This window comes from Symphalangus syndactylus, chromosome 16 (assembly GCF_028878055.3).
Source record: "Symphalangus syndactylus isolate Jambi chromosome 16, NHGRI_mSymSyn1-v2.1_pri, whole genome shotgun sequence".
Classification (NCBI taxonomy): domain Eukaryota; kingdom Metazoa; phylum Chordata; class Mammalia; order Primates; family Hylobatidae; genus Symphalangus; species Symphalangus syndactylus.
This window is the reverse complement of record NC_072438.2, coordinates 17,709,524-17,736,074: the sequence shown is the minus strand read 5'-3', so window position 1 is coordinate 17,736,074 and position 26,551 is coordinate 17,709,524. Positions and strand designations below refer to the sequence as shown.

At 42.8% G+C, this 26,551-nt stretch overlaps 1 protein-coding gene and 1 long non-coding RNA gene across 3 annotated transcripts; one reads left to right on the top strand and one right to left on the bottom strand.

Annotated features, from left to right (window-relative positions):
• Positions 1–2,106: 2,106 nt before the first annotated feature.
• TMEM128 (transmembrane protein 128) lies at positions 2,107–14,567 on the bottom strand. 2 transcript variants are annotated; one of them, XM_055246340.2, is made up of 5 exons: positions 14,399–14,567; positions 12,486–12,627; positions 6,895–7,053; positions 4,393–4,501; positions 2,107–2,823 (listed from the first exon to the last, which is right to left on the bottom strand). In XM_055246340.2, exons 1-4 carry the CDS (start codon positions 14,493–14,495, stop codon positions 4,402–4,404), a joined length of 498 nt encoding a protein of 165 aa, XP_055102315.1. In that variant the 5' UTR covers positions 14,496–14,567; the 3' UTR covers positions 2,107–2,823; positions 4,393–4,401. The 2 variants fall into 2 exon arrangements, with proteins under 2 accessions (XP_055102315.1, XP_055102316.1); XM_055246341.2 differs by having other exon boundaries at positions 13,892–14,525.
• Positions 14,568–14,747: 180 nt separating this feature from the next.
• Positions 14,748–26,495, top strand: LOC129464890 (uncharacterized). The gene is made up of 4 exons (XR_008651796.2): positions 14,748–15,427; positions 16,345–16,421; positions 25,745–25,815; positions 26,231–26,495. It is a non-coding gene; the product is annotated as an uncharacterized lncRNA (long non-coding RNA).
• Positions 26,496–26,551: the final 56 nt, after the last annotated feature.

The following is a 26,551-nucleotide window of genomic DNA, read 5'->3' as shown; positions in this document are numbered from 1 at the left end:
TTGAGAATTTAACCATATTAATGCAGTCTTTTACACATTAACTGAAGATAAAAGGGTACCCTTTACAGATTAAGATTACAAAACAAAAAGAAGTTAGGAGGAGCCAAATCAGGACTGTAATGATTTCCCATCAAAATTCTCCCAAAATTGCCCTTGATGACAGGAATAACCAGAAGCATTGTCATGGTGGAGGAGGACTCTGCTGAAGTTTTCCCAAGAATTTTCTGCTAAAGCTTTGGCTTTCTCAAAACCCTCTCATAATAAGCAGATGTTACCATTCTTTGGTCCTCCTGAAAGTCAACAAGCAAAGTGCCTTGAGCCCCAAAATACTGTTGCTATGACTTGTGCTCTTGACTGGTCTGCTTTTGCTTTGACTGACCCACTTCCACTTCTTGGTAGCCATTGCTTTGATCGTGCTTTGTCTTCAGGATAGTACTACGAAATCCATGTTTCATATCCTGTTGCAACTTTTTGAACAAATGCTTCAGGATCTTGATCCCACTGTTTAAGTTTCCACTGAAAGCTGTGTTGTTTGCAACTGATCTGGGCACAACAGTTTTGGCGCCCATCAAGTGGAAAGTTTGCTTTCAGTCAGAATTGTGTAACCTGCACCAATTGAGACGTCTATGACACTGTCTATTGTTTCTGCTATTGTTAACTGCTGTTAATCATCAGTCCTCTTTGATTAGGGCATAAACAAGATGAATTTTTTCCTCAAAGATTCGTGTGTAGGGTCTCTCACTGAGGGCTTCCTCTTCAACATCATCTCATACCTTCTCAAAACAAGTTATTCATTTGTAAGCTATGGATTTCTTTGGGGCATTGTTCCCATAAACTTTTCATGAAGCATTAATGATTTCACCATTTTTTCACCCAAGCTTCACAATAAATTGATGTTTGTTCTTGCTTCGATTTTAGCAGAATTCATGTTGCACTGATGTGGTCTCTTTTCAAACTGATGCCTTATCCTTCTTAGTGTCTCAAACTAGATCCTGTTCAGACATGTTATGACAAGTTAAAGACTGTCTCAAAAAGTCTTTAAGTAATAGGACAATCTTCATACCATCCTAATTGACCAGTTATTAGCTCTTGGGAAACTGGGTTTTAACTAATTGGTTTAAACACATGCCAGCCTTAGATTTCTATCCATGCTGTAAACATACTCTTCAAGAAAAAAAAAAAAAAGATATAAAATGTGTGAAGGCTGACACTGGGGCACTCTCCACCCAAGCTCCCTCCAGGGAGTGTGATCCAAATGCCCAACCTTCCAGGGCTGCAGCCTCAGTTGTGCTGGACCCTCACATCACTGCCTGATTCATCACTGCCTGACTCGGCTGCCTGATTGTGGCCTTTGCCTGGCCTTGCTCCCTATTTTAAATGACACTCTCGCCACACCTTCACATACCCATGACCACAAACTGGGTTTGCTTCTGTCTACTCATCATGCCTGACTTTCCCCTATGCAAACATCATGACTGGATGTGATATTCCTGATCCTAGATTCTGCTTTCCCTTTCTTTCCCTCTCCATTACCATTTATTGAGTGGACACCTACTGTGTGTCAGGCACTGTAATTGGTGTTTTACAAACATTGTTACTATTACCCACAACCCTACAAGACAGATATTGTTCCCACTTTACAGCTGAAAAAAGATTACAGGCTGACTACCCCTTCTCTGAAATGCTTGGGACCAGAAGTGTTTTGGATTTTGGAATATTTGCATTGTATTCCAAAACCCGAAATGCTCCAGTGAGTATTTCCTTTAAGTGTCACGTCAGACTTCGAAATTAGGGATGCTAAACCTGTACTACTGAGGGTCTTGCAGCTAGTAAATGGCAGGGTATGATCTGAACCAGACACAAGTGGTGATTAAGTCAGATCATTATTAGAAGTCACCTTACAGAGAAAACAATCAACATGAGGTACATTCTGTCACAATGCTTATGCTGTTTAGAATTAATGTAGACATATTTGCATTTGAAAGTGCAAATACTGTCTTTATAAAGTCTTTGAAGAACAGAGTTAGACCTTGTTATTTCTATAGTTAATTCAAAGTACTAATAGCTAAAAACCAGAAGTTATTCCAAAGTTTGCATGAACAAAACTCACAAGTTATAAAAATATTTTATTTAAATGGTACAGAAAAAAATATGTATACTTAAAAATGATTAAAACGTCACATCAGGAAATGCTAAAAACCCAGTAATTTACACAATGATAAAATCTAAAGTGATGGGAAAACAAAATATTTTCATTTGGTCCTGTCACCTAACAAAACTATCAGAAATATGAGATTATAGTAATTACTAAAGCTGGTTAAAGGCACATGACAACATAATTCCTTTACACACATCCAGTCATTTTATATAAGGAACTGCTATCCCTTAAATGGAAGAGTGAACTATTTGTTTAAAATATTAAGAGTGCATCATGTACCTATAATGAAACCACTTTCTCCAAAGACTCAAACAGATTAACATTGCAAAATAGTATTTCTGTATCACTGACTTCTGAAAATTTTAATAATTTAAGAATATGCAAGTGAAATATAATTTATTCTGGTTTCAACAATAGTTATACAAAGTCATAATTTTCCCCAGGAAACCATTCACTTCATAGTTGCAAAAACACACTGTAGCTTTTCTGTTAGGGTCTGCCATGCTTTCAGCTAGCTGGATGTTTAACCATTCACTTCAAATTGACGTGTCCAGCCAGGCACGGTGGCATGGGCCTGTAGTCCCAACTACTTCGAAGGCTGAGGCAGGAGGATCCCTTGATCCCAGGAGTTCAAAGCCAGCCTGGGTACATAGAAGACCCTATCTCTTAAAAAAAAAAAAAAAAAAAGTATATGTCCTTAAATCTGAAAGAAAACCAGCATTTATGTACCAAGTAAAACATTCTATCTTAAGCTATTGCATTTAACACTAAAAAGCATCGTTCACTCTGTGATCTACAACATTGTCTGAGTCTCCATTACAATTATAAATTCATGTCAGAGTAGGAGCTCCCAAGCATCTGTAAAAACTCAAAATTCAAGAGTCAAAGAAGGTGCTGAGCACATGAGAAGGGGAGAGATGGGTGACAGGGTCAGGTGAGGAAGTGTTCTGAGATGTGTAGGATTCCTCTGGGCCCAAAGCCGCTTGTGGCACCACATGTGTACAGGAATGAAGGGTCTCCTGTGAGGGCTCCCAGTGGTTCCAAGACACAGCAAGGTGCCTGAAGGAGGCTGGAGACATTGGCGTGGGCATGGAGGTGCTAGCAACTACTTTCAGACTGCTAACAATGCGACTATGTCCATTTCTTCTTTATACAGTTACTATTGACCTTCCTTTAAAATCCCACAGGGAGAACATGCTGTTTTTAGCAGAAATGTCAGTTTTCATTAACTCCTTGAAAATTTAGTGTATTAACTTTTATTTCCATGAGCTTCAGTTTCCACACCTGTCAACTGCTGTATAAAGCAGGTTTCCTGCAAGTTCTGATGTAAGTGACCTGACAGGAGGCACTATCTTTGTCCTTCTCACCATGCCCCTAAGCATCTGGAGTGAGTATTCTCACTATACACTTATTTAATAACAGAGTTATCCGACACTCAGAATAACAGCCTCCACTGTGTAATGCAGCAGATCTCAGGATGGGGTGATCTCTAGGGAGGCAGAAATTCTATAAATAATACCAAACAAAAGCTGATTGTGTCATCCAACACATTTTTATGAGGAAGTCAGAATAATTAGAAGATGGCAGAATTTTTTTTCCCAATTGGGTAAAATTGTCCATTCTTCCTGTATTCCCATTTCTTAAGAATGATCTAGCCAACAGTCATTGAATATAAGCTGACACAAATTAATATAATTTCAACATAAAATGGTCTAATGTGTGAATTTAACTATATTGGAAGGTACAAATCCTGTCTTTATGAGGTCTTTGAAAGGCAGGGTACCTACTCTAAAAAGTAGTCAGTTAGAACCAACTTTTACAAAAGAAAGAGTCTCAGCCCCCAACCCCCGCCAGTCTGGGCAACATAAGCAGACTGTTTCTACAAAAAACTTTTTAAAAATTAGCCAAGCATGGTAGCACATGTTTGTAATACCAGCTACTTGGGAAGCTAAGGTGGGAGGATCGCTTGAGCCCCCAGGTGGTCAAGGCTGCAGTGAGCTGTGATCATGCCACTGTACTCCAGCTTGGACAACAGAGTGAGACGCTGTCTCAAAATAAAAAGGAGTCTATCTCAGAGTTCAACGAATGGATAATTCTAGTGTGGACAACTGTGGTGTAAACATGACTGAAAGTAATTCACAAATAGTCTGTTACAGCTCCATCCACTGAAAATTGTCATAGAAGACATTTTTCAAACGAGTTCATTTTTAGAAAAACCATTCCAGATACCTTACCTTCGGAAATCATCCAAGGAGTGTGATAAACATTACAACCCCCATAAACTGGGTAAACAACAACAATGGAGTGAAAAACGACCACACATGCCATAAGGCAATGTTGAAGCTGAAAAGAACAAGACATAAACAGTTGACAACTCCAATATGCATCAATATATTTTATTCTAGAATCTAGATTTAAAGATTTCAATGTAGAAAAGTTCATCCAGTCAGCAACTTTCTCTATGTATCCTATTTCTCAGCTATGTGACTTAGCCAATGCTGGAAAGGAACTCTAGATATACTTACACAAGTATCACAATTTCTTCAAGAAGGCCCTGGAACTGGAACCACTAAAGGTCTCCTAATAGGAGTTGACATGGCTTAATAGAAACTGAAGTCTCTTGGTTTCTGCACTTGAACAAGAATTTAAATGGCTACAGCCCATTTTTATGACATCACACACTAAACTATTATGCTAAAAAAGACCAAAGTATTTTCTCTTAAAAACGAAATGAAAACAATTATCACTTATAGGCTGCTATTATATCTTTCATTGAGAAAAACACTATTCCTGTCATCAAAGTAAAATTAAAACACTTTCTAAGTATAAAGATTTTTAATGACTGAAATTTCTAAGAACAGAATAGGGAAAACTATATTCAAATAAGTTCAGATGGTTATTGGTTTTAATATATAATATTTTGATAAGTATGGGTATTAAATAACTATAATCACACTGTCTAAAAAATTAATATTTCTGGAGATGATCTTAGCCTTATGGGAAAAAGTAAAACAAAATATCTGCATGCCCCCACATACAGGTTAACAATAACCACATCACACTGTCAAACAACCTTGAACTTCAACTACAGAAAATAAGTCATAGAAAGAATATGTATAAAGGTATATGGTTCTTCCAAAATAAAAATTCAATTAGGCCAGGGGTGGTGGTGCACGCCTGTAATCCAGCACTTTGGGAGGCCAACACAAGCAGATGACTTGAGGCCAGGAGTTTGAGACCTGCCTGAGCAGCATGGCGAAACCCCATCTCTACAAAAAATACAAAAAATAGCCAGATGTGGTGGCACATGCCTGTGGTCCCAACTACTCGGGAGGCTGAGTGAGGTAGGAGGATCACTTAAGCCTGGGAATTCGAGGCTGCAGTGAGCTGTGATCATGCCACTGCACTCCGGCCTGGGTGACACAGTGAGACCCTGTCTCCAAAAAAAAAAAAAAAAAAATCCAATTGATATAAAGAAAGAAAAAACTAGAGAGCTACACACAACATAGGAAAAGTAGTTTTCTTTCTGGTTGGATCACAGGATATATTTCCTTTGTGTTTTTCTGTAATTTACAGATTTTTTTTTCCTCAGTGAGCAAGTATTACTTTCATAAACCCAAAAAACCCTGTATTTTTCATTGAGTATTTAATTAACTTATGAAGAAGGTTATTCGTTGTGGCATTGTTTGCTATATTTGTATAAATATAACGAAGTCCAACAACAGAAGACAGGTTAAATAAATCATGTTATGTCCATGCTGTGAAAACTGCAACTGTTTAAAAAAATGAGACACATCTATATGTACCATTATGGAAGAATCCCAAACTATAAGGATCCACTGAAAAACAAAAGGAAAAAAAGACGAACAACCACTTTGGAAAGCAGTTTGGCATGATTTACTGAAGTCAAAGGTATGTACATCCAACAATTTTACCCCTTGGGGTACATATATATATATACATATATACATACATCTCTACACCCAACAGAAATGTGTTCACTGTGCTACGAGAGCCATGTACAAGAATGCTCTTTATAGCATCCTTCATAGTAACCCCAAACTGAAAAAAATCTAAACACAATCAACAATGGAAAAGAAAACTGGGATTCAATTAAACAATGGAATGCTAAAGAGCAATGAAGATGAGTCAGTGTTCCTGGCGACAACATGAAAGAACTGCACACAATGCTGCACACAGCCAGCTCAATGTGAAGGAATACACCCTGTACGAATCCATTTCTATAAAGTCCAAAAGCATAGCTGAAACAAAAATAGAATATCTAATGGAAGCAAAGCAAGTAGTTACCATGAAGGTCAGGGCAGTATTTACCTGTGGCAGGAAGGAAGGTGTATAACTGGGAGGGAGAATGAAGGGGGTTCCCAGTGTGCTGGCTCAGTTTATACCAATGCTCACTTCATGAGAATTCATTCTTTAATTCATTCATTTCAGTTTTTTCTACTTTTCTACATGTATTGTATGTCATAATAAAATAGATTTAAAAAGCAAAATGCAGAATATGTACAGAATGTCACCATCTGTGCTTTAAATAATTAGATCCATAAATAGAAGGAGAAAGAGACACTAATGAAAAGGGAACCAGAGAGCATGAATGACCAGGAGACTATTTTTCTGTTTTAACTTTTTTTCTTTCGAAGTTTGGACCAAGTTTATCACTATCTGATCAAATAAAAATCTGTTGTTCATTCCTGTTAGTCATTTCAAAGTTAACTTACCAAATTCCTGCTGCAATAAAGGAGGCAGTGGTAATGGGTATCAAGGCTGGATACTTGACATCATATTCTCCAATTCCACAATACCATTCCAGGTAGACGATGCAGTAAAATGCAACTGATAAACTGACAAGCAACAAGGCACTGCCACAGAGAAACCAGCTGTGGAGATAAAAACAGTAAGAGGTCTGACGCCACTTAATGAATCATCAGATTTCTTAAAAGTTTTTACTAATAGCTTAAAAATCTGCTTCTAAGAATATTAAGTGTTGCAGAGAGAGCCATACTTAAACAATCCACGCTTTCAGAAAGTCTCAATCTATGGGAGATGGGGGTGAGAAAAAGAGATACACAACTCAGGAAAGAATGAAAAGTACGACTTGAAATACATGCATTTATATATACACTCTCATCAGCCAACCAAGGGAAAATTCTGGTCATGACAATGCATTTTCTTTAAAAATATAAGGAAGAGGCCGGACGTAGTGGCTAACGCCTGTAATCCCAACACTTTGGGAGGCCGAGGCAGGTGGATCACCTGAGGTCAGGAGTTCAAGACCAGCCTGACCAACACGGAGAAACCCCGTCTCTACTAAAAATACAAAATTAGCCAGGTGTGGTGGCACATGCCTGTAATCCCATCTTCTTGGGAGGATGAGGCAGGAGAATCGCCTGAACCCGGGAGGCAGAGGTTGCAGTGAGCTGAGATGGCGCCATTGCACTCCAGCCTGGAGTGCCTGGGCAACAAGAGTGAAACTCTGTCTCAAAAAATAAAATAAATAAAAATAAAAATACAAGGAAGATAGTGGCTTTCTGGTTGTTTCTGAAGTTTTGAGTGTGACAGGACTAAAGAAGTTTATCAGCGGGAAACTTCATTCCTCCAAGTTAAGTGGATTTTCTTGGAATACTGAAAGACAATTAGGAAGATCAATAATTCAAATTTTCTCTCATAAAAGATTTCTAAATGAAATCCTCCCATTTTCAAAATATCTTCTACTCAGCACCTCACCCTCAATGGCAATGCCTTTTTACTCCCTTCCAATTCCACCTGTGACCTGATTCAGCCAGTGTGAGGCAACCTGGACAACCCCTTCCCTCCACCCCAGCTGGACTTGGGGACTGAAGTCCCTTTCCCATTCTCCCAGCTCAATCCAATACCCCATCATCATCTGCTGCTCTATGGGAAAAGCCTGACAGTCCATCTGGAAGAGAGAGGGAGAACAGATGGCTACAACAGTTAAGTTACAAAGGCACAAAGTGAACTTCCAATAATGGCAAGGTTCCGGATTCCATCAAGTCTTTTTACGATGATGCAATTCCGAGATTCGGCGTCATGAGAGGCAGTAGAGCGAAGGGGTTAAGTCTGTATGGGTTTGAATCTTAACTTGAGCAAGACTAGTTTTGTGACTCTAGGCAAATTACCTAACCTCCGTGTGTTTCAGAAATATTGACAGTACTTAACTCAGAATAGCTGTGAGAATTAAATCAAGTGGTCAGCAAAGTGCATCTCACAGCTCACTCTCAATCATAATCATTATTATTCCACTCATGCTATTTTTATTTTCATTTATTTATTTTTGAGACAGAGTCTCGCTCTGTCGCCCAGGCTGGAGTGCAGTACCGCTATCTCGGCTCACTGCAACCTCCATGCCTCGGGTTCACCAATTCTCCTGCCTCAGCCTCCTGAGTAGCTGGAATTACAGGCACTGGCCACTACGCCCAGCTAATTTTTGTATTTTTAGTAGAGATGGGGTTTCATCATGTCCATGTTGGCCAGGCTGATCTCGAACTCCTGACCTCAAGTGATCCACCTGTCTCAGCCTTCCAAAGTGCTGGTATTACAGGCATCAGCCACCGTGCCCAGCCATCACTCAAGTTGTATCTATGAGGAAAAAATTTCCATGTTCATCTTTAGGAGTCTTCAAAGACCTCTCTTCTGCTAGAGCATGTAATCTCACTGGGGAGAGTATCACCCCCAAAGTGAAGAAAAAAATCTGGCTCTAATTGTATGTATAAAGCATAGATATGCATGCATTATATAAGTGAATATATAGTCTATCTAATTCCACATTCCACAGGGATGATTAGGAGAAAAATGTCTATAAAGACTCCTTAGGGGTAATGATAAAAGGCTGAAAAGCACATGTTGGTAACGGATATAAGAAAAAAAAAATTTTTTTTTTTTTTTTTTTGAGACGGAGTTTGCTGTTGTCACCCAGACTGGAGTGCAATGGCACGATCTCGGCTCACTGCAACCTCCACCTCCCAACCCATCCTCCAGCCTCAGCCTCCTGAGTAGCTGAGATTACAGGCGCCCACCACCACGCCCAGCTAATTTTTGTATTTTTAGTAGAGATGGGGGTCTCACCATGTTGGCCAGGATGGTCTTGAACTCCTGACCTCAGGTGATTCACCCATCTCGGCCTCCCAAAGTGCTGGATTACAGGCATGAACCACCGTGCCCAGCCTAAGAAAATTTTTTAAACTGCCTGAACAAAATATAATACTATCGGTCAGTGGTCCTTGGCCCTGGCTTTATATCACAGTCACCTTGTACCTTTCTAAGAGAAACTACATAGTCCCCAGTTTCCAAAATTCTGGGCCTGAGCATCTGAGATTTTAATTTTACCTTCTGCCTTTAACTCCACTGTTGATTTTGATGCACACAAGCAGAGTATTTTAAACTGTGATTTCTAAAGCATCACAGTGTTGTTTTGTTTTTAATACAGACCTGCTCTCCCATCTTTGAACAATATAAAGAACCTTAAGGCCTCAGGCTTCTAAACTTAGGCTAGAGCCAGAGGAAAAAGAAATCACCTCAGGCGTTAGAAGAACGAGCCATTTTAGCCATTTTCCAAAAGCAGAACTCAGCCGGCACTGTCTTTCGTGCAGCCCTCTCATTTCATGGCTGTTCAATATCCCCCAACCCCAGTTAATGAGTCCTTCCCAAGAAAACAATGCGACTCAAAATCCTCAGCCTTTGAGAACGCATTTATGCCTTTCTCTCTCTAAGATGACACCTTGTTGAGGACAGATCTACGACTTCTACTTTCTTTCCAACCCCCACAGCCCTGGTCCCAATGTCTCCGTCCTGGCTTTGCCACACAGCAGCTGTGTGGTCCTGGGCATTCCACTTCACTGCAGTTGCCCCCCAAATATCTTGTGTGTGATCATTTCTTACTCTGCCATTTCTTTAAACTACTAAAAATACCCAATACAAGGACACAAATAGAGAAGTTCTCTCACATCTCCTAAAACCTCAAAAAGGTCTCAGTCCTGAGGCTGCCCTGGACTAGGTACCCCTCCTAGATGCTCCCATAATAGCCTGTGCCTACACTTACAGAGCACATACCACCAGGCCTGGTAACTTGTCTGCTGCAGCCTAGAATGAGCTGTTGGAGAGCTAGAAATGCACCTTCCATGTGTTTGGCACCGACAGCCGAACACATCTCAGGCTCCATAAAGTATTTGATGAAGGAAAGAGCAGCTGCTATTGGTGGTGGTTAAAGTACCCATCCCCTCCAGCCAGGTGCAGTGGCTCACACCTGTAATCCCAGTACTTTAGGAAGTCAAGGTGGGAGGATCACTTGAGCCCAAAAGTTTGAGACCAGCCTAGGCAACATGAAGAGACCTCGTCTCTACAAAAAATAAACCAAATTAGCCAGGCATGGTGGTGTGCGCCTATAGTCCTAGCTACTTGGGAGGCTCAGGTGGGAGGATCACTTGAGCCTGGGAAGTCAAGGCAGTAAGCCATGATCGCACCACTACACTCCAGCCTGGGTGAGAGTGCAGCGAGACCCTGTCTCAAAATAAAAATAAAAATATTCATCCCTCTTTTCCCAGCCCAAGTTCTAAGAGAGATGACTGAGTCAAGCTGATGAAGATTAAATGTCTGTTATACTGATGCAGCTGTGGGAAGAATATGGCTTTTTTGAGTGGTGACAAAGCACTTCCTAATACTGGGTCTCTGACACCCAGAAACAGACAGGCTTACCCACAGGGTTCCAGGTCAAAATGAAAACCTAGAGACCTTTTCCTATGGGGGCTGCCCTGTGAAATGACACCATGGGAAGGCAGACCAGACTGCGCTTCCTACGGGCAGCCGACTTGCAGGAGAAGAAGGTGCTGAGCTACCTTCGTCCAGTTCTTCATCACACGTTCAATCAGTCACGCGACCTCCCACAAAGGAGTAACATGGAAGGGCAGAAGATGGGAGTGTTTAGGGAAAGTTTCTCCCCTAGAAAGTAGAGGACAGTTTACATAAACTCCCCTCTGCCTACTTTCCCCTGAGGGCTTGTTCCTTGTGGCTCAACAGTCTCCTCTGCCAGAAGTCACTGCTCCTCCTGAAGGCCCTTGAGGAGAAATCATGTGTCCTGCCATGAAACCAGGGGACCACAGTCCTGTCTGCATCTTCCTATCCCCACTGGTACTTCCAAATTATTACTCTTGACCCTAAGCACACCAGCCTTCCCAATGCCAGATCTGATGCTCACCAACATACCTCTCCCTTGCGTTTATTATCCGAGGGTCTCCACATCACTCGCCAACGTGCAGTAAGGACCCTAGGATATGATTCCAACCCTCTCCTGCATGTCAACTCTGGAGACTATACTGAAAGGATCTCAGTCCCTGTGAATGAGGAACTATTGGACATCTGGCCTGGCCACAAAGCTCTCACTCCTCCCACTGCAGACCTTCACCTCCACTCTAACGCAGTCACACCCTGTAGTTACCTTGTCAGCTGTAACTACCCTCTGAAACCAATCCTGAGACCCAATTCTCACTGGCCACAGTTCTCAACCCTTCCTCCCTGTACTCTTGTACTTGGTCTTCATGAAGACCTTCACTTAGTCTTTCTCCCTCCTTTTTTCCCCAAATGGATTAGGTTCTTCTTAAATTTACTACCTTCCTCATCCTACAACACATTTATTTGCACACAAATAATTTCCAGTTCTCTTCCACTCTACTGTGTATGCCCAGAGCACACACCCTCTCATCGGTTTTATTTTTTCCAGCTTTACTGAAGTATAATTGACAAATTAAAATTTTATATATTCAAGGTATACAATGTGATGACTTGATATATATATATACACACACACATATATACACACGTGTATATATATGTGTGTATATATTCGTATATATTCACATTCATATATATTCATATTTATGAATATATATACATATATAAATATATATACGTGTATATATACACACACACACTCACACATTGTGAAATGAGTACCACAATCAAGTTAATTATCACACTCATCACCTCACATAGTTACCACTGGTGGGGGAATAGGGGGAGGACACAAGATCTACTCTTAGAAAATTTCAAGTATACAATACAGCATTATTAACTATAGTCACCATACTGTATGTACATTAGATCCCCAGACCTTATTCATCTTCTAACTAAAAATATGTACCCTTTGACCCCCATCTCATATTCACCTTCGTATCACCAGCACCTCCAACACAGGGCCTGGCAGAGAGTAGGTGCTTACTGTTTGAAGAATTCAACTAACAAAATATAACACGAAAAATCAGACATGGGTTTAATTTACGAAGCAATAAAGTTTTCTTACCTGCTAGTGTGGAAGTTTTCTTTAAGGGTTTTAAAGAAGTCAACATAATAGGTCACAACAATGGATGCCAAAATCCAGAATCCAGAATGGATATTAAGTCTTGGAAGAGGTTGCTCCTTTTTCTCAACAGCTGTGGAGGTTTCTGCAAATAAGGAAGATTTCAACTTATTAAGTTACCACAATTTTGCTAGGAAAAATTACACTTAATTTAAGCCAAATAAAATCATGTCCTAGACCTAAGAACCAGAGTCTCTCCCATGATAATAAATCCTTCTGTAAAACCCTTGAGGTAGGTTTATATTTACAAAAAATAAGAGCCCACTATAAAATACGGTCAATACAGTCAATTTATTTCCTCTAAATATATTTTGAAATCAAATTTACACTTTTATCGTCTTTCGGAAATAACAATGTCACCTGGAAATGTAAGAATTTTAATATTATGTTTCACATTTCTTCTAGGAAAGTAATTAGTCCTGTTAATTAGGAAAAATGCCAAAGGCAAACGTTAGCGCATGAACTGGACTTGTGGTCTTCCAAGAACACTTTTATAACTAAATTTTTTTTTTTCTTTGAGTTGGAGTCTTCCTCTGTCACCCAGGCTGGAATGGAATGGTTCGATCTCGGCTCACTGCAACCACCGCCTCCCAGGTTCAAGCAGCCTCTTGCCTCACCCTCCCGAGTAGCTGGGATTACAGGTGCCCGCCACCACGCTGGGCTAATTTTTGTATTTTTAGTACAGACGGGGTTTCACCATCTTGGCCAGGCTGGTCTATTTGGCCGGGCTGGTCTCGAACTCCTGACCTCGTGAACAGCCCACCTCAGCCTCTCAAAGTGCTGGGATTACAGGCGTGAGCCACCGTGCCCAGCCTATAACTAAATATTTTAGTTACTTTAAACACAGCTCAAAAGTGGAAACGGCACACCAGAGCTCTAGCTCCAGCACAGCACTGTCTAGACAGGTGATGGACAAGTCATTTTTCCTGTCTGGAACGCAACCTGAAAGAATGGGTGGATGGGGGATGGGTCAGATGGATGATTTCTAGAAAGTTTTCCGGGGATCCTGACATGCCCTCTCTCTATGTTCACGTGAGAATCAATGGTCCACATCTGAGGTTCTGGGCCTTTAGATGACCATCGGAAACCCTAGGAAGCATGTTCATAATATTCTGGGATACCCTCAAAATGTATACATCGTCATGCCTGGGCATGATGTTATTCGTGTTCATTTTGAAAAGGTAATGGACACGGTTTTAAAACATATGAGATAAAAAATATCCAAAATGAAGTATCTGTCTCCCATCCTTAACCTCAGATCTAATCCCCAGAAGCAACCACCACTTACAATTTCTACTGAATTCTTCCATACCCTATGCATCTACAGGTGAACATACACCACAAGTTACCTGTTTTGTACCCAAACGGCGGCATACCATAGTGTTCCGCACTTCCCTTTGAAAATCATCCCCATTGGTACATACAAGTCGATCTGGCGTGTCATGTATACATATATCCAAATTTACTTAACCAGCTTTCTGCTGACGGGCAAGACAGATATTTCTAGTCATTCGCTATTACAAGCAATCCTGAAGTGAAACACTCTGCGCACATCGTTGTACACTGCGGTACAGGCATGTTTCTGGTAAATTCTTAAGACTTAGAACCGGTGGGTATTTTTAATTTTAATCGCTATTTCCAAACAGGTGTCAAATCAGCTCTCCAGAGAATTCTGAAGCGCAGCTGAGATGACGATGCACAGCACTACGCAATTCTAAGGATCTTCCCTGACATGAAATATTCGACTTGCAAAGCCGAAACTCGGTCCCTCCAGACTGGGCCAGGGCTGCCGGAGGCCGGCCGTTTTCCGGCGCCTCGCCTCTGAGAACCTCGGGGCGGCTTGGTGCGCGCCTCACCCTGCCCGGCGTCACCCTCGCGGTCCAGCTGGGCCTCGGCGTCCGGCAGGAGGAGGAATCGCCGCCGGAGCTGCTGCCGGGCCCGCGAAGAGTCCATCTTGGTACCGCCCCGAAATGCGACGGAAGTGACGTCAGACACCGCGCTTCCGGCGTCGGCTCCGGGTCTGGGCCTCCTGGCGTTTGGATTGGAGACTGTGTTCTCTTCGCTGTTTAGTTCGCGAGCAGCTAGGGTGGAGTTGGCCTTGAGGGTTCCGCTCTCCTGTCGGCAAGTGTGATTTGAATTTTAAAACACTGAGCTTTCCTGGTCGAAAGGTTCCCAGGTTTATTTAGACCTACGGAAGCGCAAGAGGACCATGATTACCGCTGCCGCTGGATGCGTCCAGGGCCGGGATGCGCGACCGTGAAACGCTGCGCTTCCGAAGCCCTCGCAGGCTCCCGGGTGCTAGAGCAGGAGACATACCCTCTGTCCAGCCCTCCACTCTCAGCCCCCAGTTTTTTTTCCTACTTTTGCTTTTCAGGAGTCGCCCAGCAAGACTTGAAAGGAGGCCTGCTGGACAGGATGCTAGAGCCTGGCAGTGACCACTTGGGGGCCCCTGGGCATTAAATAAACTTCTTGGGGCCCGTTTCCTTATTATATTTGGCTCTAGATTTGTTGTGCGTTTCAGTGAGAAGCACCTGTATGTGGTTCATGTGAGCTTCCTCCTCGCCACTTGTGAAAAATCCTCCCAGCCTGAACCGAGGGAACTAAATTACTTTCCCAGCAAACTGCCGTTTTCCACACTACTCACACCCACCAACTCTGTGTTACGAGTTCACAACTTTTTCTCCGTCAATAATCCCGCGTATTACTCCCCCAGGCCTTTCCTACCGAGTCATGTGCTGAGAAATGGTGGGCTTAGCCACGCAAACGTTTATTGAGCATCCACTATCTGCTAGGAGCTGTTAGGCACCATGCTAGCAGTGGAGATAAAGATGAGTAAGACATGGCCTTGCACGTGAGGAGCTCCTGGTCCAAAGAAAACTACAGAGGTATATTACAAGATAACTCTGTATTTATAAATGTATGAAAGCATTTCATCAATGCAGCCCACATTTTCTGAGCAGTTGTATGTGATAAAATGGTGAGGACAGAAGAATCTAGTAGAGGAAGCAGCTTCAATACAGTGCCATAATAAAAAACGCTGTACATGGGGCATAATAGAAACACTGTACATGTAAAGGTCAGTTTATTCTGCTGGAGTGTGGGAGGGCAGGGAGAGTGGTTTCAGGTGAGTTGAATACAGGGGTGGAGAGCCAGTGAGCTACATAAGAAGTAAAATTTGAATTAGTAGGCACTGTTTAATATCTTCGATGTGTTGGGGTGTTTGTAAAAGGAATGTAGTAAGAAATATTCCAGAAAAGAGTGCCAGCCGCGCGCGGTGGCTCACGCCTGTAATCCCAACACTTTGGGAGGCCGAGGCGGGCGGATCACAAGGTCAGGCGTTCGAGACCAGCCTGGCCAACATGGCGAAACCCCGTCTCTACTAAAAATACAAAAGTTAGACGGGAGTGGTGGCCCGCACCTGTAATCCCAGCTACTCTGGAGGCTGAGGCAAGAGAATCACTTGAACCTGGGAGAAGGAGGCTGCAGTGATCCTGCCACTGCACTCCAGCTTGGGCAACAGAGTGAGATTCCATCTCAAAAATAAAAATAAAAATAAATTTAAAAAAAAGAGAGACAGAGAAATACCAAATCTCTACTGATTTATCATTTCTTCAGCATTTCTTCACCCTTTGGAGCACAGGATTTAACAGCTGGGTGGATCATATGGCCTTTCTAAACAATACCTCCTTTTTCTTGTTTTTTTTTCTTTTTTTTTTTTTTTCTTTCAAGACTCCTAAAGAACTGGATTCATTTATTCAAAGCCAACTGAAGTCTTTGCTCTCTCTTCTTCTCTCTCGTACAGGGTTAGAAGCCTTGTTAACAGGAAGTAAATTTGTCCCATCAAATACAGTCTTCTGTTGATTGTCTCCTCGAAAAAGGGTAAGTGCAGGGCCTCCCTGGTAACTGAATACTCCCAAGAGCATCGCTGCTATCCCAGGTTCCCATACATTGTATGTTCAGGTCAGATCAGGTTTCTCCTTTTGTGGTTTCGGGGCCTTTGAATTTGGATCTGAAATCCTTCCAGAGTTTTTTTCTCTGCAATTTTAAATGGCACTACTTGCACACCATATTGATGATACTTAAAAGCAGGTTGGAAAAATTCCAGTATTTAATGACCACATCTTCATTTCTGAGGTCCATTAAAGAAGCCCTTTGGGCAGGTGCAGTGGCTCATGCCTGTAATCCCAGCACTTTGGGAGGCTGAAGCAGGTGGATCACCTCAGGTCAGGAGTTTGAGACCAGCCTGGCCAACATGGTGAAACCCCGTCTCTACTAAAAATACAAAAAAAAAAAAAAATTAGCTGGGCATGGTAGCAAGCGCCTGTAATCCCAGCTGCCTGGGAGGCTGAGGCAGGAGAATGGCTTGAACCCGGGAGGTGGAGGTTGCAGTGAGCCAGGACCACCCATTGCACTCCAGCCTGGGCAGCAAGAGTGAAACTGTCTCAAAAAAAAAAAGAAAAGAAACCCTTCAATGTGTGTACTGTGGCACCCTAATTATAGATTAGATATGTGATACCAGATTTGCTACCAATTAAGAAATTTTCATTTTCAATGTGGATTACTTGTGGGGAACAAATGAATTTCATTGTGACCTTTACTGACCCCCCGCTTAGCAACATAGTTAAATTCAAAGTGTGTATAGACTGTTGAATCCTGCCTCCATCACTGTGGGTCCTTGGGCAAGTTATTTTATTGTTCTAAGTATCAGTTTGCTCATCTGTGAAACATCGGGTGTTGGAGTGAAGATACATGTATACAGATTGTTTAGCTTAGTGCCTGGCATATATAGTTTGCCTCCAAACAGCAGTAGTTACTATTCTTAGTAATTTGGCTTGCCAGACCTTCAAGATCCGGCACCTGTTCACCCCTTGATCAGTGTTCCCTTGTCCCTGGGTTCCAGTGACTCTTTATTCATGTCTCTCTTCCAAGAATTACCAAGCTTTATTGTTATTTTCCTTTTGCCTGTGTTTCCCCCAGTCGATTGGGAGAAACAACCATGTCTTGGTATCCCCCAGTACGTTGCAAACACCGAGCACACAGCAGGAACTCCATTACCCGTGCTTACTTTGGTCCTTGAGCACAGCTAACTGGTCTTCAATAAGGACATACATGTGTCTGCCCACCTCTGAGAAACCACTGCTGCTTTCTATAGTGGTCCTGCTCAGTTCCCAGAGACTGACCCCATCCTAGGGGAGGGCACAAGACCCAAAACAGACCTCTCATCCTCCAGGTCTTAGGCTGGGAAGTTGTTCACGGTTGGTTTGATATGGTGAGCTGTGAGGTCAGTTTGGGCTTGGGGCTGCTGTTCTGGAAATGGGAGCCCACGTGGGAAGGAAGCACTGAGAGGCAAGCTAAGAGGTCTTGGTAGCATTGTGCCGCCTCCCAGATCTAGCCAAGCTTTAGTTAACCGTGTTAAGGAACTGAGCTCTGGAGCTAGCTACCTGCCTGGCTGTCATTACCAGTCCTGTCCTTACTGACTCTTTGAACCTTGAGAAAGCATCTTATCCACTCTTTGCCTTAGTTTCCTCACTTGCAAAAGGGGGTTAAGAATAATTCACACCTCACAGGATTGGGTAAAGATTAAAAGTATTAATACATGCAAAGTCCTTAGAGCAGCCCATAGAAAACTCAATAAATCTTAGCTGTTATTATCCATTGATGAGACTTTACAGATGGTTAAATTTTCCCATTTTTTCAAATTAATTTTAATTTCAGTTCTTTTCTGTTACTTGCAACTCTGAGGCCAGACCAGTACCACCCTGTTCTCTCATTGTGCTGTGTAGCTGCCCCCTTGGTCCCCAGGTATTCTGTGAGTGCCTCCAGGAATGAGAATACATTAGAAAAGCACCTGGCATATGGAAAGTGCTCAGTAAATGTTAATATCTGTCATTTGGGATACTGTTCTTCATTCCAAGAAGAAAGCTAGTTTTAAAAGTTTTAAAAAGATACATGCACACATATGTTCACTGCAGCACTATTCAAAATAGCAAAGACATGGAACCAACCCAAATACACATCAATGATAGACTGGATAAAGAAAATGTGGTACATATACAGCATGGAATACTATGCAGCCATCAAAAGGAACAAAGAATGTCCTTTGCAGGAACATGGATGAAGCTGAAAGCCATTATCCTCAGCAAACTAATGCAGAAACAGAAAACCAAACACCACATGTTCTCACTTATAAGTGGGAGCTGAACAAAGAACACATGGACACAGAGAGGGGAACAACACACACTGGGGCCTATTGGAGGGTGGCGGCGGGGTGGGGGAGAACATTAGGGAAAGGAGCTAATGCATGCTGGGCTTCATACTTAGGTGATGGGATGATCTGTGCAGCAAACCACATGGCACATGTTTACCTGTGTAACAAACCTGCACATCCTGCACATGTACCCCAGAACTTATAAAAAAAATTAAAAAAAGAAAATCACAAATGTCAATGTACAAACATATGTTTGAACAGAGCGTATGAGGAAATCCCTCTGCCAACCTTAGAAAAATCAAAGTGTTGCCGGGAGCAGTGGCTCACGCTTGTAATCCCAGCACTTTGGGAGGCCAAGGCAGGTGGATCACCTGAGGTCAGGAGTTCGAGACCAGACTGACCAACATGGAGAACCCCATCTCTACGAAAAATGTAAAATTAGCCGGTCATGGTGGTGCATGCCTGTAATCCCTGCTACTCAGGAGTCTGAGGCAGAAGAACCACTTGAACCCGGGAGGCAGGGGTTGCGGCGAGCCGAGACCGTGTCATTGCACTCCAGCCTGGGCAACAAGAGCAAAACTCTTTCTCAAAAAAAAAAAAAAAAGAAAGAAAGAAAAACAAACAAAAGACAAAGGAGAGAAACTGTCAGCCTTTCAAGACTGGCAACAGTGAGCAGAGTGCCCAGCTGTGAGGGAAAGGACAACCATATCTAGAATCCCAGCCTGGGTGCTGTGATGCAGCAAGAAGCAGACCTGACATTCAGGAACCGACACAGCACCTGGCACAAAGAGCCCCCAAGATACAGTAGCTAGGCCGGGCACGGTGACTTGCGCCTGTAATCCCAGCAATTTGGGAGGCCGAGGCAGGCAGATCACCTGAGGTCAGGAGTTCAAGACCAGCCTGGCCAACATGGCAAAACCCCGTCTCTACAAAACATACAAAAATTAGCTGGGTGTGGTGGTGTGCCCCTGTAGTCCCAGCTACTCGGAAGTCTGAGTCACAAGAATCACTTGAACCTGGGAGGCAGAGGTTGCAGTGAGCTGATATCGTGCCACTGTACTCCAGCCTGGGCAACAGTGAGACTCTGTCTCAAAAAAAAAAAAAAAAAAAGATACAGTAGCTGCCATCATTACAATTGTCTTGCAGTTACTGCCTCTCCCTGTAGACCCACAACTCTCAAACTCATTCACGCAGTAGAGTGCCAGGCACACTTGTAGAGCATCATGAAATCTGGATAAATTAAGCAAAAAATAGCCAAGTGCGATAAATGTTTATGCCAGCTCTCCTAGCATCTAAATTAGAATCTCATGGCCACAAATGCCAAAAGGCTTAAGAGGTGTTACGCAGGGGCACTAAAACCGAGAAATTCTATGACCTTAACTTTTTTCTGAAACCTGCAAGAGAGACTGCCGTTTCAAGTTCAGCTGTATAATACCTCCCCGTTCAGTATAAAATCAGTCTGAGCGGGGCTATCCTATGACATTACTACTATAGTATCCCGATTCAAACTTGATGCCAAATCCCCAAAGCCATGCTGTTAGCAACTGCTCAGTGGAACTGAATCTTTACCTACCTTTGATCTACAATGGACAGAAGTCGACCTGAGGTCACCGGGAAGGGAGGAGGGCAGCAAAGGTGGTATTTCAGCAGCTCACAATACCCGCTCTGTGGCCAAAGGCCTGACCTCCTGAGCGATGTCTGACCTTTAAACTCTGACAAACATATGTATTTACTCAGCAATTACTACCCAAGGGGCAGTTTAATCACTTGTATCAAAGGGAATAAATTAAAGCTTCCCTAGATCCCATAACAGCAACAACAAGAAACGAAAGTAGCATTTGCACTCAAAAGAAAACAAAGAAACTTCTCTTTTCACCACTACATACCATTTTCCTTTTTCTCAGAAATCGTGTGTGTTGTAATCGAGACAGACAGTGAGAAGCAGGGTCCAACCCCAAATTACAGAAGCTGTTAAATCTAATGATAAGTGAGCCGATAGCGAGATCTCAAGTTTCTTAAATGTGAAAAGGACAGAGGAAGGCAGATGCTATTCTTTAAGCTGGAGGAAATTGCTATTGCATTTTATTTTTAACATCATCCAAGACTGAAATCTGCTGGGAAAATGGAGTCACCATTTTCCACAGTTTTATAATCTAGTGGTAACCAGTGACTTTGCTTGACAGCATTCAATAACAGAGCTATTTTGAAAAGAAAAACACAGAGATGCAAATTTGAGTAATACTAAATTTCGGTGCATTTTGGGCAAAATAAATGCATATACCCTCAAATACTGAGGGTGGCAGTGTGAACTGCTAAAAAGCCCTCTCAAAACTGGCCACATCTGTTAAAGCTGAAATATACCCTATGACTTAGTCATGCCATCTGTGGGTATATACCCAGCAGCAATGAGAAAGTGTACGCACCAGGGGATGCGGAGAAAATGTCATTGGTTTCATTAGAAACCTAGCCACCCTGAAACAGCTGAACATTTTGTTTGTTTATTTGTTTATTTACTTATTGATTGAGACCGAGTCTTGCTCTGTCGCCCAGGCTGGAGTACAGTGGCGGGATCTCCACTCACTGCAACCTTCGCCTCACAGATTCAAGCAATTCTCTGGCCTCGGCCTCACAGGTAGCTGAGATTACAGGCATGTGCCACCACGCCCAGCTAATTTTTGTAATTTTAGTAGAGATAGGGTTTCTCTATGTTGGCCAGGCTGGTCTTGAATTCCTGACCTCAAGTGATCCGCCCACCTCAGCCTCCCAAAGTGCTGGGATTACAGGCGTGAGCCACCGAGTCTGGCCTTTATTTTTATTTTTTGAGACAGGGTCTCACTCTCTTGTTTAGGCTGGAATGCAGTGGCATGATTAATGCTCACTGCAACCTCCAACTCCTGGGCTGAAACAATCCTCCTGCCTCAGCCTCTGGAGTAGCTGGGACTACAGGTGCTTACAGGCATGTGCCACCACACCTGGCTAATTTTTTTATTTTTTATTTTTTATAGAGCTGGGTTCTCGCTATGTTGCCCAGGTTGCTTTTGAACTCCTGGGCTCAAGTGATTCTCCCGCCTCTGCCTCCCATAGCACTGGGATTACAGGCATGGGCCACCACACCAGGCTGTACAATCGAACATTTCATCAAGAGATGAATCTCATGGAATGTTGGGTGAAAGAAGCAAGACACAAACAGATACATGCTGTGCGGTTTCATTTACATCAAGTTCAAAACCAGGCAAAACCAACCCATGCAGACAGAAGTAAGGTGGGCCGAATAGTCTGTTTCTTGATTTAGGTGCGGGCACTCTGTGAAACTCACGGAACAGTACATTTACATTTTATATGTTTCAATATGTATGTCATACTTCAATAGAAATCTGCATTAAAATATTAACTCATATAGGTTTGGCAGTCGTAGGATTGTGTCTTTGTTCAGAAAAATGTTTACACATTAACTGTAAACTAGAGTGTTACTTTAAAAATTGAAGTAGATTTGTTCATTTAAATGCTGTATGGTTTGGCCACACTGATTCTTCTTTGCTGCAGTCCAGTCACTTGGAGAGCTTTGTGCATGAAAAAGCAAGGCGTCAGAGCCTCTCTGTTGGGCCAGTGCCTCAGACAACCAATGGTAGACACTGCTGGGTCTGTGTACTTCCTGTACTTTAAGAGGAGATATTTTCAGACACCTACTATGTGCTACTTTGTGTGCAGTATATCAATTTCACTCTATCTACCATAGAAAGTTGGTGTAAGAGAAAAACCCCTGAGGTTTAGAGATGCTAAGTAACCTGCCCACGCAGGGACCTTTGGCGAGTAAGACACAAAGCTCAGATTCAACCTCGAGTCTCATTCTGGCACATGGACCCTGTTTACAGCATGTCACCTCATACAGCCTGGGTGAAAATAAGAGTGGCAGGAATATGGAAAAAGTGTCTTAAAACATCAAGCAGCTAATAGATAACCATTTACCTTCCAAGAATCAATCCAGGGGCCTTTAATAACCTGGTGCCCTCCATCCCCACCCAGGCAAAATTAACCAGTCCTTCTCAGGCCCACTTTCTAACCAGCACACCTCATAACCTTCCTTGTGTTGGCCTCAATGTTGTCTCTTCCTTCCTGAAGACCTCAGTGCCTGAGTACCCAGCCTAGATCTCAGCCTGGGTGGGCAATCTGGAATGATTTTATTAGTCCTTGTGACTTAGAATGGGTTCAATGACACAAGGGCTTGGTGCAGAATTGCAGGCACCAAGGGTACTAGAGGACTGAGGTCTCAACATGTTTGTGAGGGAAGCAAAACTCAAGACACGTAAGGCAACTTCCCAACACAATTCTTTATTTTCTTTATTTATTTTATTTTATTTTTTGAGACAGAGTCTCACTCTGCTGCCCAGGCTGGAGTGCAGTGGCATGATCTTGGGTCACTGCAGCCTCTGCCTCCCAGGCTCAAGTGATGCTCCCAAGTAGCTGAGAGGACTACAGGCATAAGCCACCACACCAGGCAGATTTTTGTATTTTTGTTGGTAGGGTTGGGGTCTTGCTACATTGCTCAGGCTGGTCTTGAAGTCCTGGGCTCAAGTGATCCACCCGCCTCAGCCTTCCAAAATGTTGAGATTATAGTAATAGGTGTGGGCCACTGCCAGCCTACCATGTGAAATCCCACCACATGCTTATGACCAGTACTTCCTCTTACGAAATTGAAAAGGCCAGCTGGGCGCAGTGGCTCACACCTGTAATCCCAGCACTTTGGGAGGCCGAGGCTGGTGGATCACGAGGTCAGGAGATTGAGACCATCCTGGCTAACACGGTGAAACCCTGTCTCTACTAAAAATACAAAAAAAATTAGTCGGACGTGGTGGCGAGCACCTGTAGTCTCAGCTACTCGGGAGGGTGAGGCAGGAGAACAGTGTGAACCCGGGAGGCGGAGCTTGCAGTGAGCTGAGATCGTGCCACTGCACTCCAGCCTGGATGACAGAGCGAGACTCCATCTCAGAAACAAACAAACAGAAAGAAAGAAATTGAAAAGGATGAGCTTTCTCCTACCTTCCAACTCTTGCTAAAATCCAGTTTACTGGAATGAGAACAAGGATTAACTACGCAAACAACCTCCTGCCCACATGTAATTCAGGAATCACTATAAAGTAACACTTTCTGTACTTAGTAAATGAGAAACATAATATGCTCCCTGAGTGGAAAAGAAATTTAGAAGGCCTATTTTAGCCATTTCTTGAAAGCTTAATTTGGAGAAGGGATAAAATTCCGAGATCAACCACAAAGAACGGGTAAATATATAGGATATGCCTTTCTCTTATCTTGGATGAGGATAATAATTGATCTCCAATTTTCTTCCACAAGGGAAGGAGTTACAATCTTGAGTGCTATGGTGTTATGGTTCTATATCCAGGCAAAAGTCAACAACATACAATTATCTGCTTTATGCTGGAGTCCCGGTTCATCATTGAGCCAAAAAAAGAATGACACCAGTTAGGAGGATCAGTTTTCAATGGTGGAATAAAGAACTGCGATATGCTGTCAGTTGCTTTCACTAATGGAGATGAATTGGATAAAACCACTTGATCTCTTAAAACTTTCTTTATTCGACTGCAAAAGTGCTATCTAAAAGACAGCAATCTATACCAAAGACTGCTTTTTTAAAAAACAATGTTTTATTCCTAGAAATCTCTTTTGGACAAGAGAGGCAATTTGAGGGTAGTGAGATTACCAAAGTATATTGCTTAAGAGGACCTGGTCAGCTCAAGTTTTAACTTTTTCTTTTCTTTTCTTTTCTTTTCTTTTCTTTTCTTTTCTTTTCTTTTTTCTTTTCTTTTCTTTTCTTTTCTCCTTTCCTTTCCCTTCCCTTCCCTTCCTCTTCCTCTTCCTTTTCTTTTTTTTGAGACAGAGTTTCACTCTTGTTGCCCAGACTGGAGTGCAATGGTGCAATCTTGGCTCAGCACAACCTTCGCCTCCCAGGTTCAAGAGATACTTCTGCCTCAGCCTCCCGAGTAGCTGGGATTACAGGCATGCACCACCAAGCCCAACTAATTTTGTATTTTTAGTAGAGACGGGGTTTCTCCATGTTGGTCAGGCTGGTCTTGAACTCCCAACCTCAGGTGATCTGCCCACCTCGGCCTTCCAAAGCGTTGAGATTACAGGCGTGAGCCACCACACCCAGCCTGTTTTAACTTTCAGAGAAAATTTAGATGCTTAGAAGGATAATGTGAGAGCTTTTCACAGATATTCACAAAAACCTACAGACCTGTAAAAATGCTGTTGATTAATCTTGACTTTTATTTTTTCATTGTTCACCTAACCACCCTGAGGTAGGTTTAAACAGAGAACTAGAAATGGGGTTCTGGAAAAGCCTCAGTTCCTCAGAGCAGAGGGGTCATCTTACTTCACTAAGGGAAAACTTGAGTGATTTTGCAATTTTTAAGCCTTCTGCGTATAAATGCCTCTCTGCCATCAACCCATTTTTTTTTTTTTTTTTTAGACAGTCTCACTGTGTCACCCAGGCTGAAGTGCAGTGGTGCGATCTCGCTCACTGCAACCTCCGCCTCCTAGGCTCAAGTGATTCTCTTGCCTCAGCCTCCCAAGTAGCTGGGATTACAGGCGTGCACCACCATGCATGGCTAATGTTTGTATTTTTAATAGAGATGGGGTTTCACCATGTTGGCCAGGCTGGTCACAAATTCCTGACTTCAAGTGATCCAACATCCTCAGTTTCCCAAAGTGCTGGGATTACAGGTGTGAGCCATCACACACAGCCTCATTTGCGTTCTTTTGACTTCTTCTGCATCAGTCTGGGTCTAGCTGCCTCGTCCAGATGCAAAAAGAAGGGAAACCTTGGTTCACTTCCTGGCTTCCCAGTCGTTCTGAGCCTGTTTCCTTGCTGGAGTGCTAAGCACCTACTGTGTCCCAGATTAAGGGCATGCAACAGTCCCACATTTTAAGTTTTGGGAGGTTAACAGAGTCCATCTTCTCCCAAATTCTGCTTGTTCAGCAGCATCACAGGAAATGGCCGGTACACACAGTTGACAAACGCCAGGAATCCCCAGAAAATAGAACATCAAGGTAAGACAACCCACAGTATGTCAAAATGCATGCCTCGCGGGCTTGGAGATACCCAAGTGTCAGGCTCATCAGAGCAGCCTGAGGACAGGCAGAACATGGTAGAATTCAACCATACACCCAACTTAGACAAAATGAAGCTGAAAAGCCTTACAGGAATATCATTAGATCACTTTCTAAAGTCCCTAGGAACTTCAATATCATGTATGTTTTGAGTCCAAGTCAGGCAGGCAGCTGCCCAAACTGAAAAGGGTGGTCTCTGCAAGGACATTGGGAATGACCCCTGGACCATGCTTTGCTGCCAGACCCCTGGAGCAACTGCACTTAGAGCTAGTCCTTCCTGCCACGGACTGCAGACCCTTCCATGACACGGACCATCAGAGTCACCATCATTAGCTTTGCTTCTTTGTCCTTGTAGAGTTGAGGGAGCTAAGGCCACCTCCAGCCCCCATGGGATGGATGCTCTGCTGGAATTCCTGAGCAGCACAGCTAGCCCCAGAAGTTCTAACTCTCGAGAACCTTGGGTAATGAATGGCAAGAACAGAAATGAAGAGTCTGCTGCAGTGCTAAGGACACCTTTTAATTTCATCACATTTGCCAAACTTTGCCTTAAATGTATCACGGTAACTGACAGTTTTGACTGAAAAATAAACAGATATGATTTGGCTGTGTCCCCACCCAAATCTCATCTTGAATTGTAGCTCCCACAATTCTCACGTGTTGTGGGAGGGACCTGGTG

What these genes read in the sequence shown, in the direction of transcription:
- TMEM128 (XM_055246340.2), bottom strand. Translation starts at nt 14,495, where the DNA reads ATGGACTCTTCGCGGGCCCGGCAGCAGCTCCGGCGGCGATTCCTCCTC. An exon ending in CGAGGGTGACGCCGGGCAGG is followed by an intron (nt 12,628 to 14,398) that starts GTGAGGCGCGCA and finishes CCTTATTTGCAG; the next exon opens with AAACCTCCACAGCTGTTGAG. An exon ending in TTTATTGCAGCAGGAATTTG is followed by an intron (nt 4,502 to 6,894) that starts GTAAGTTAACTT and finishes TGTTCTTTTCAG; the next exon opens with CTTCAACATTGCCTTATGGC.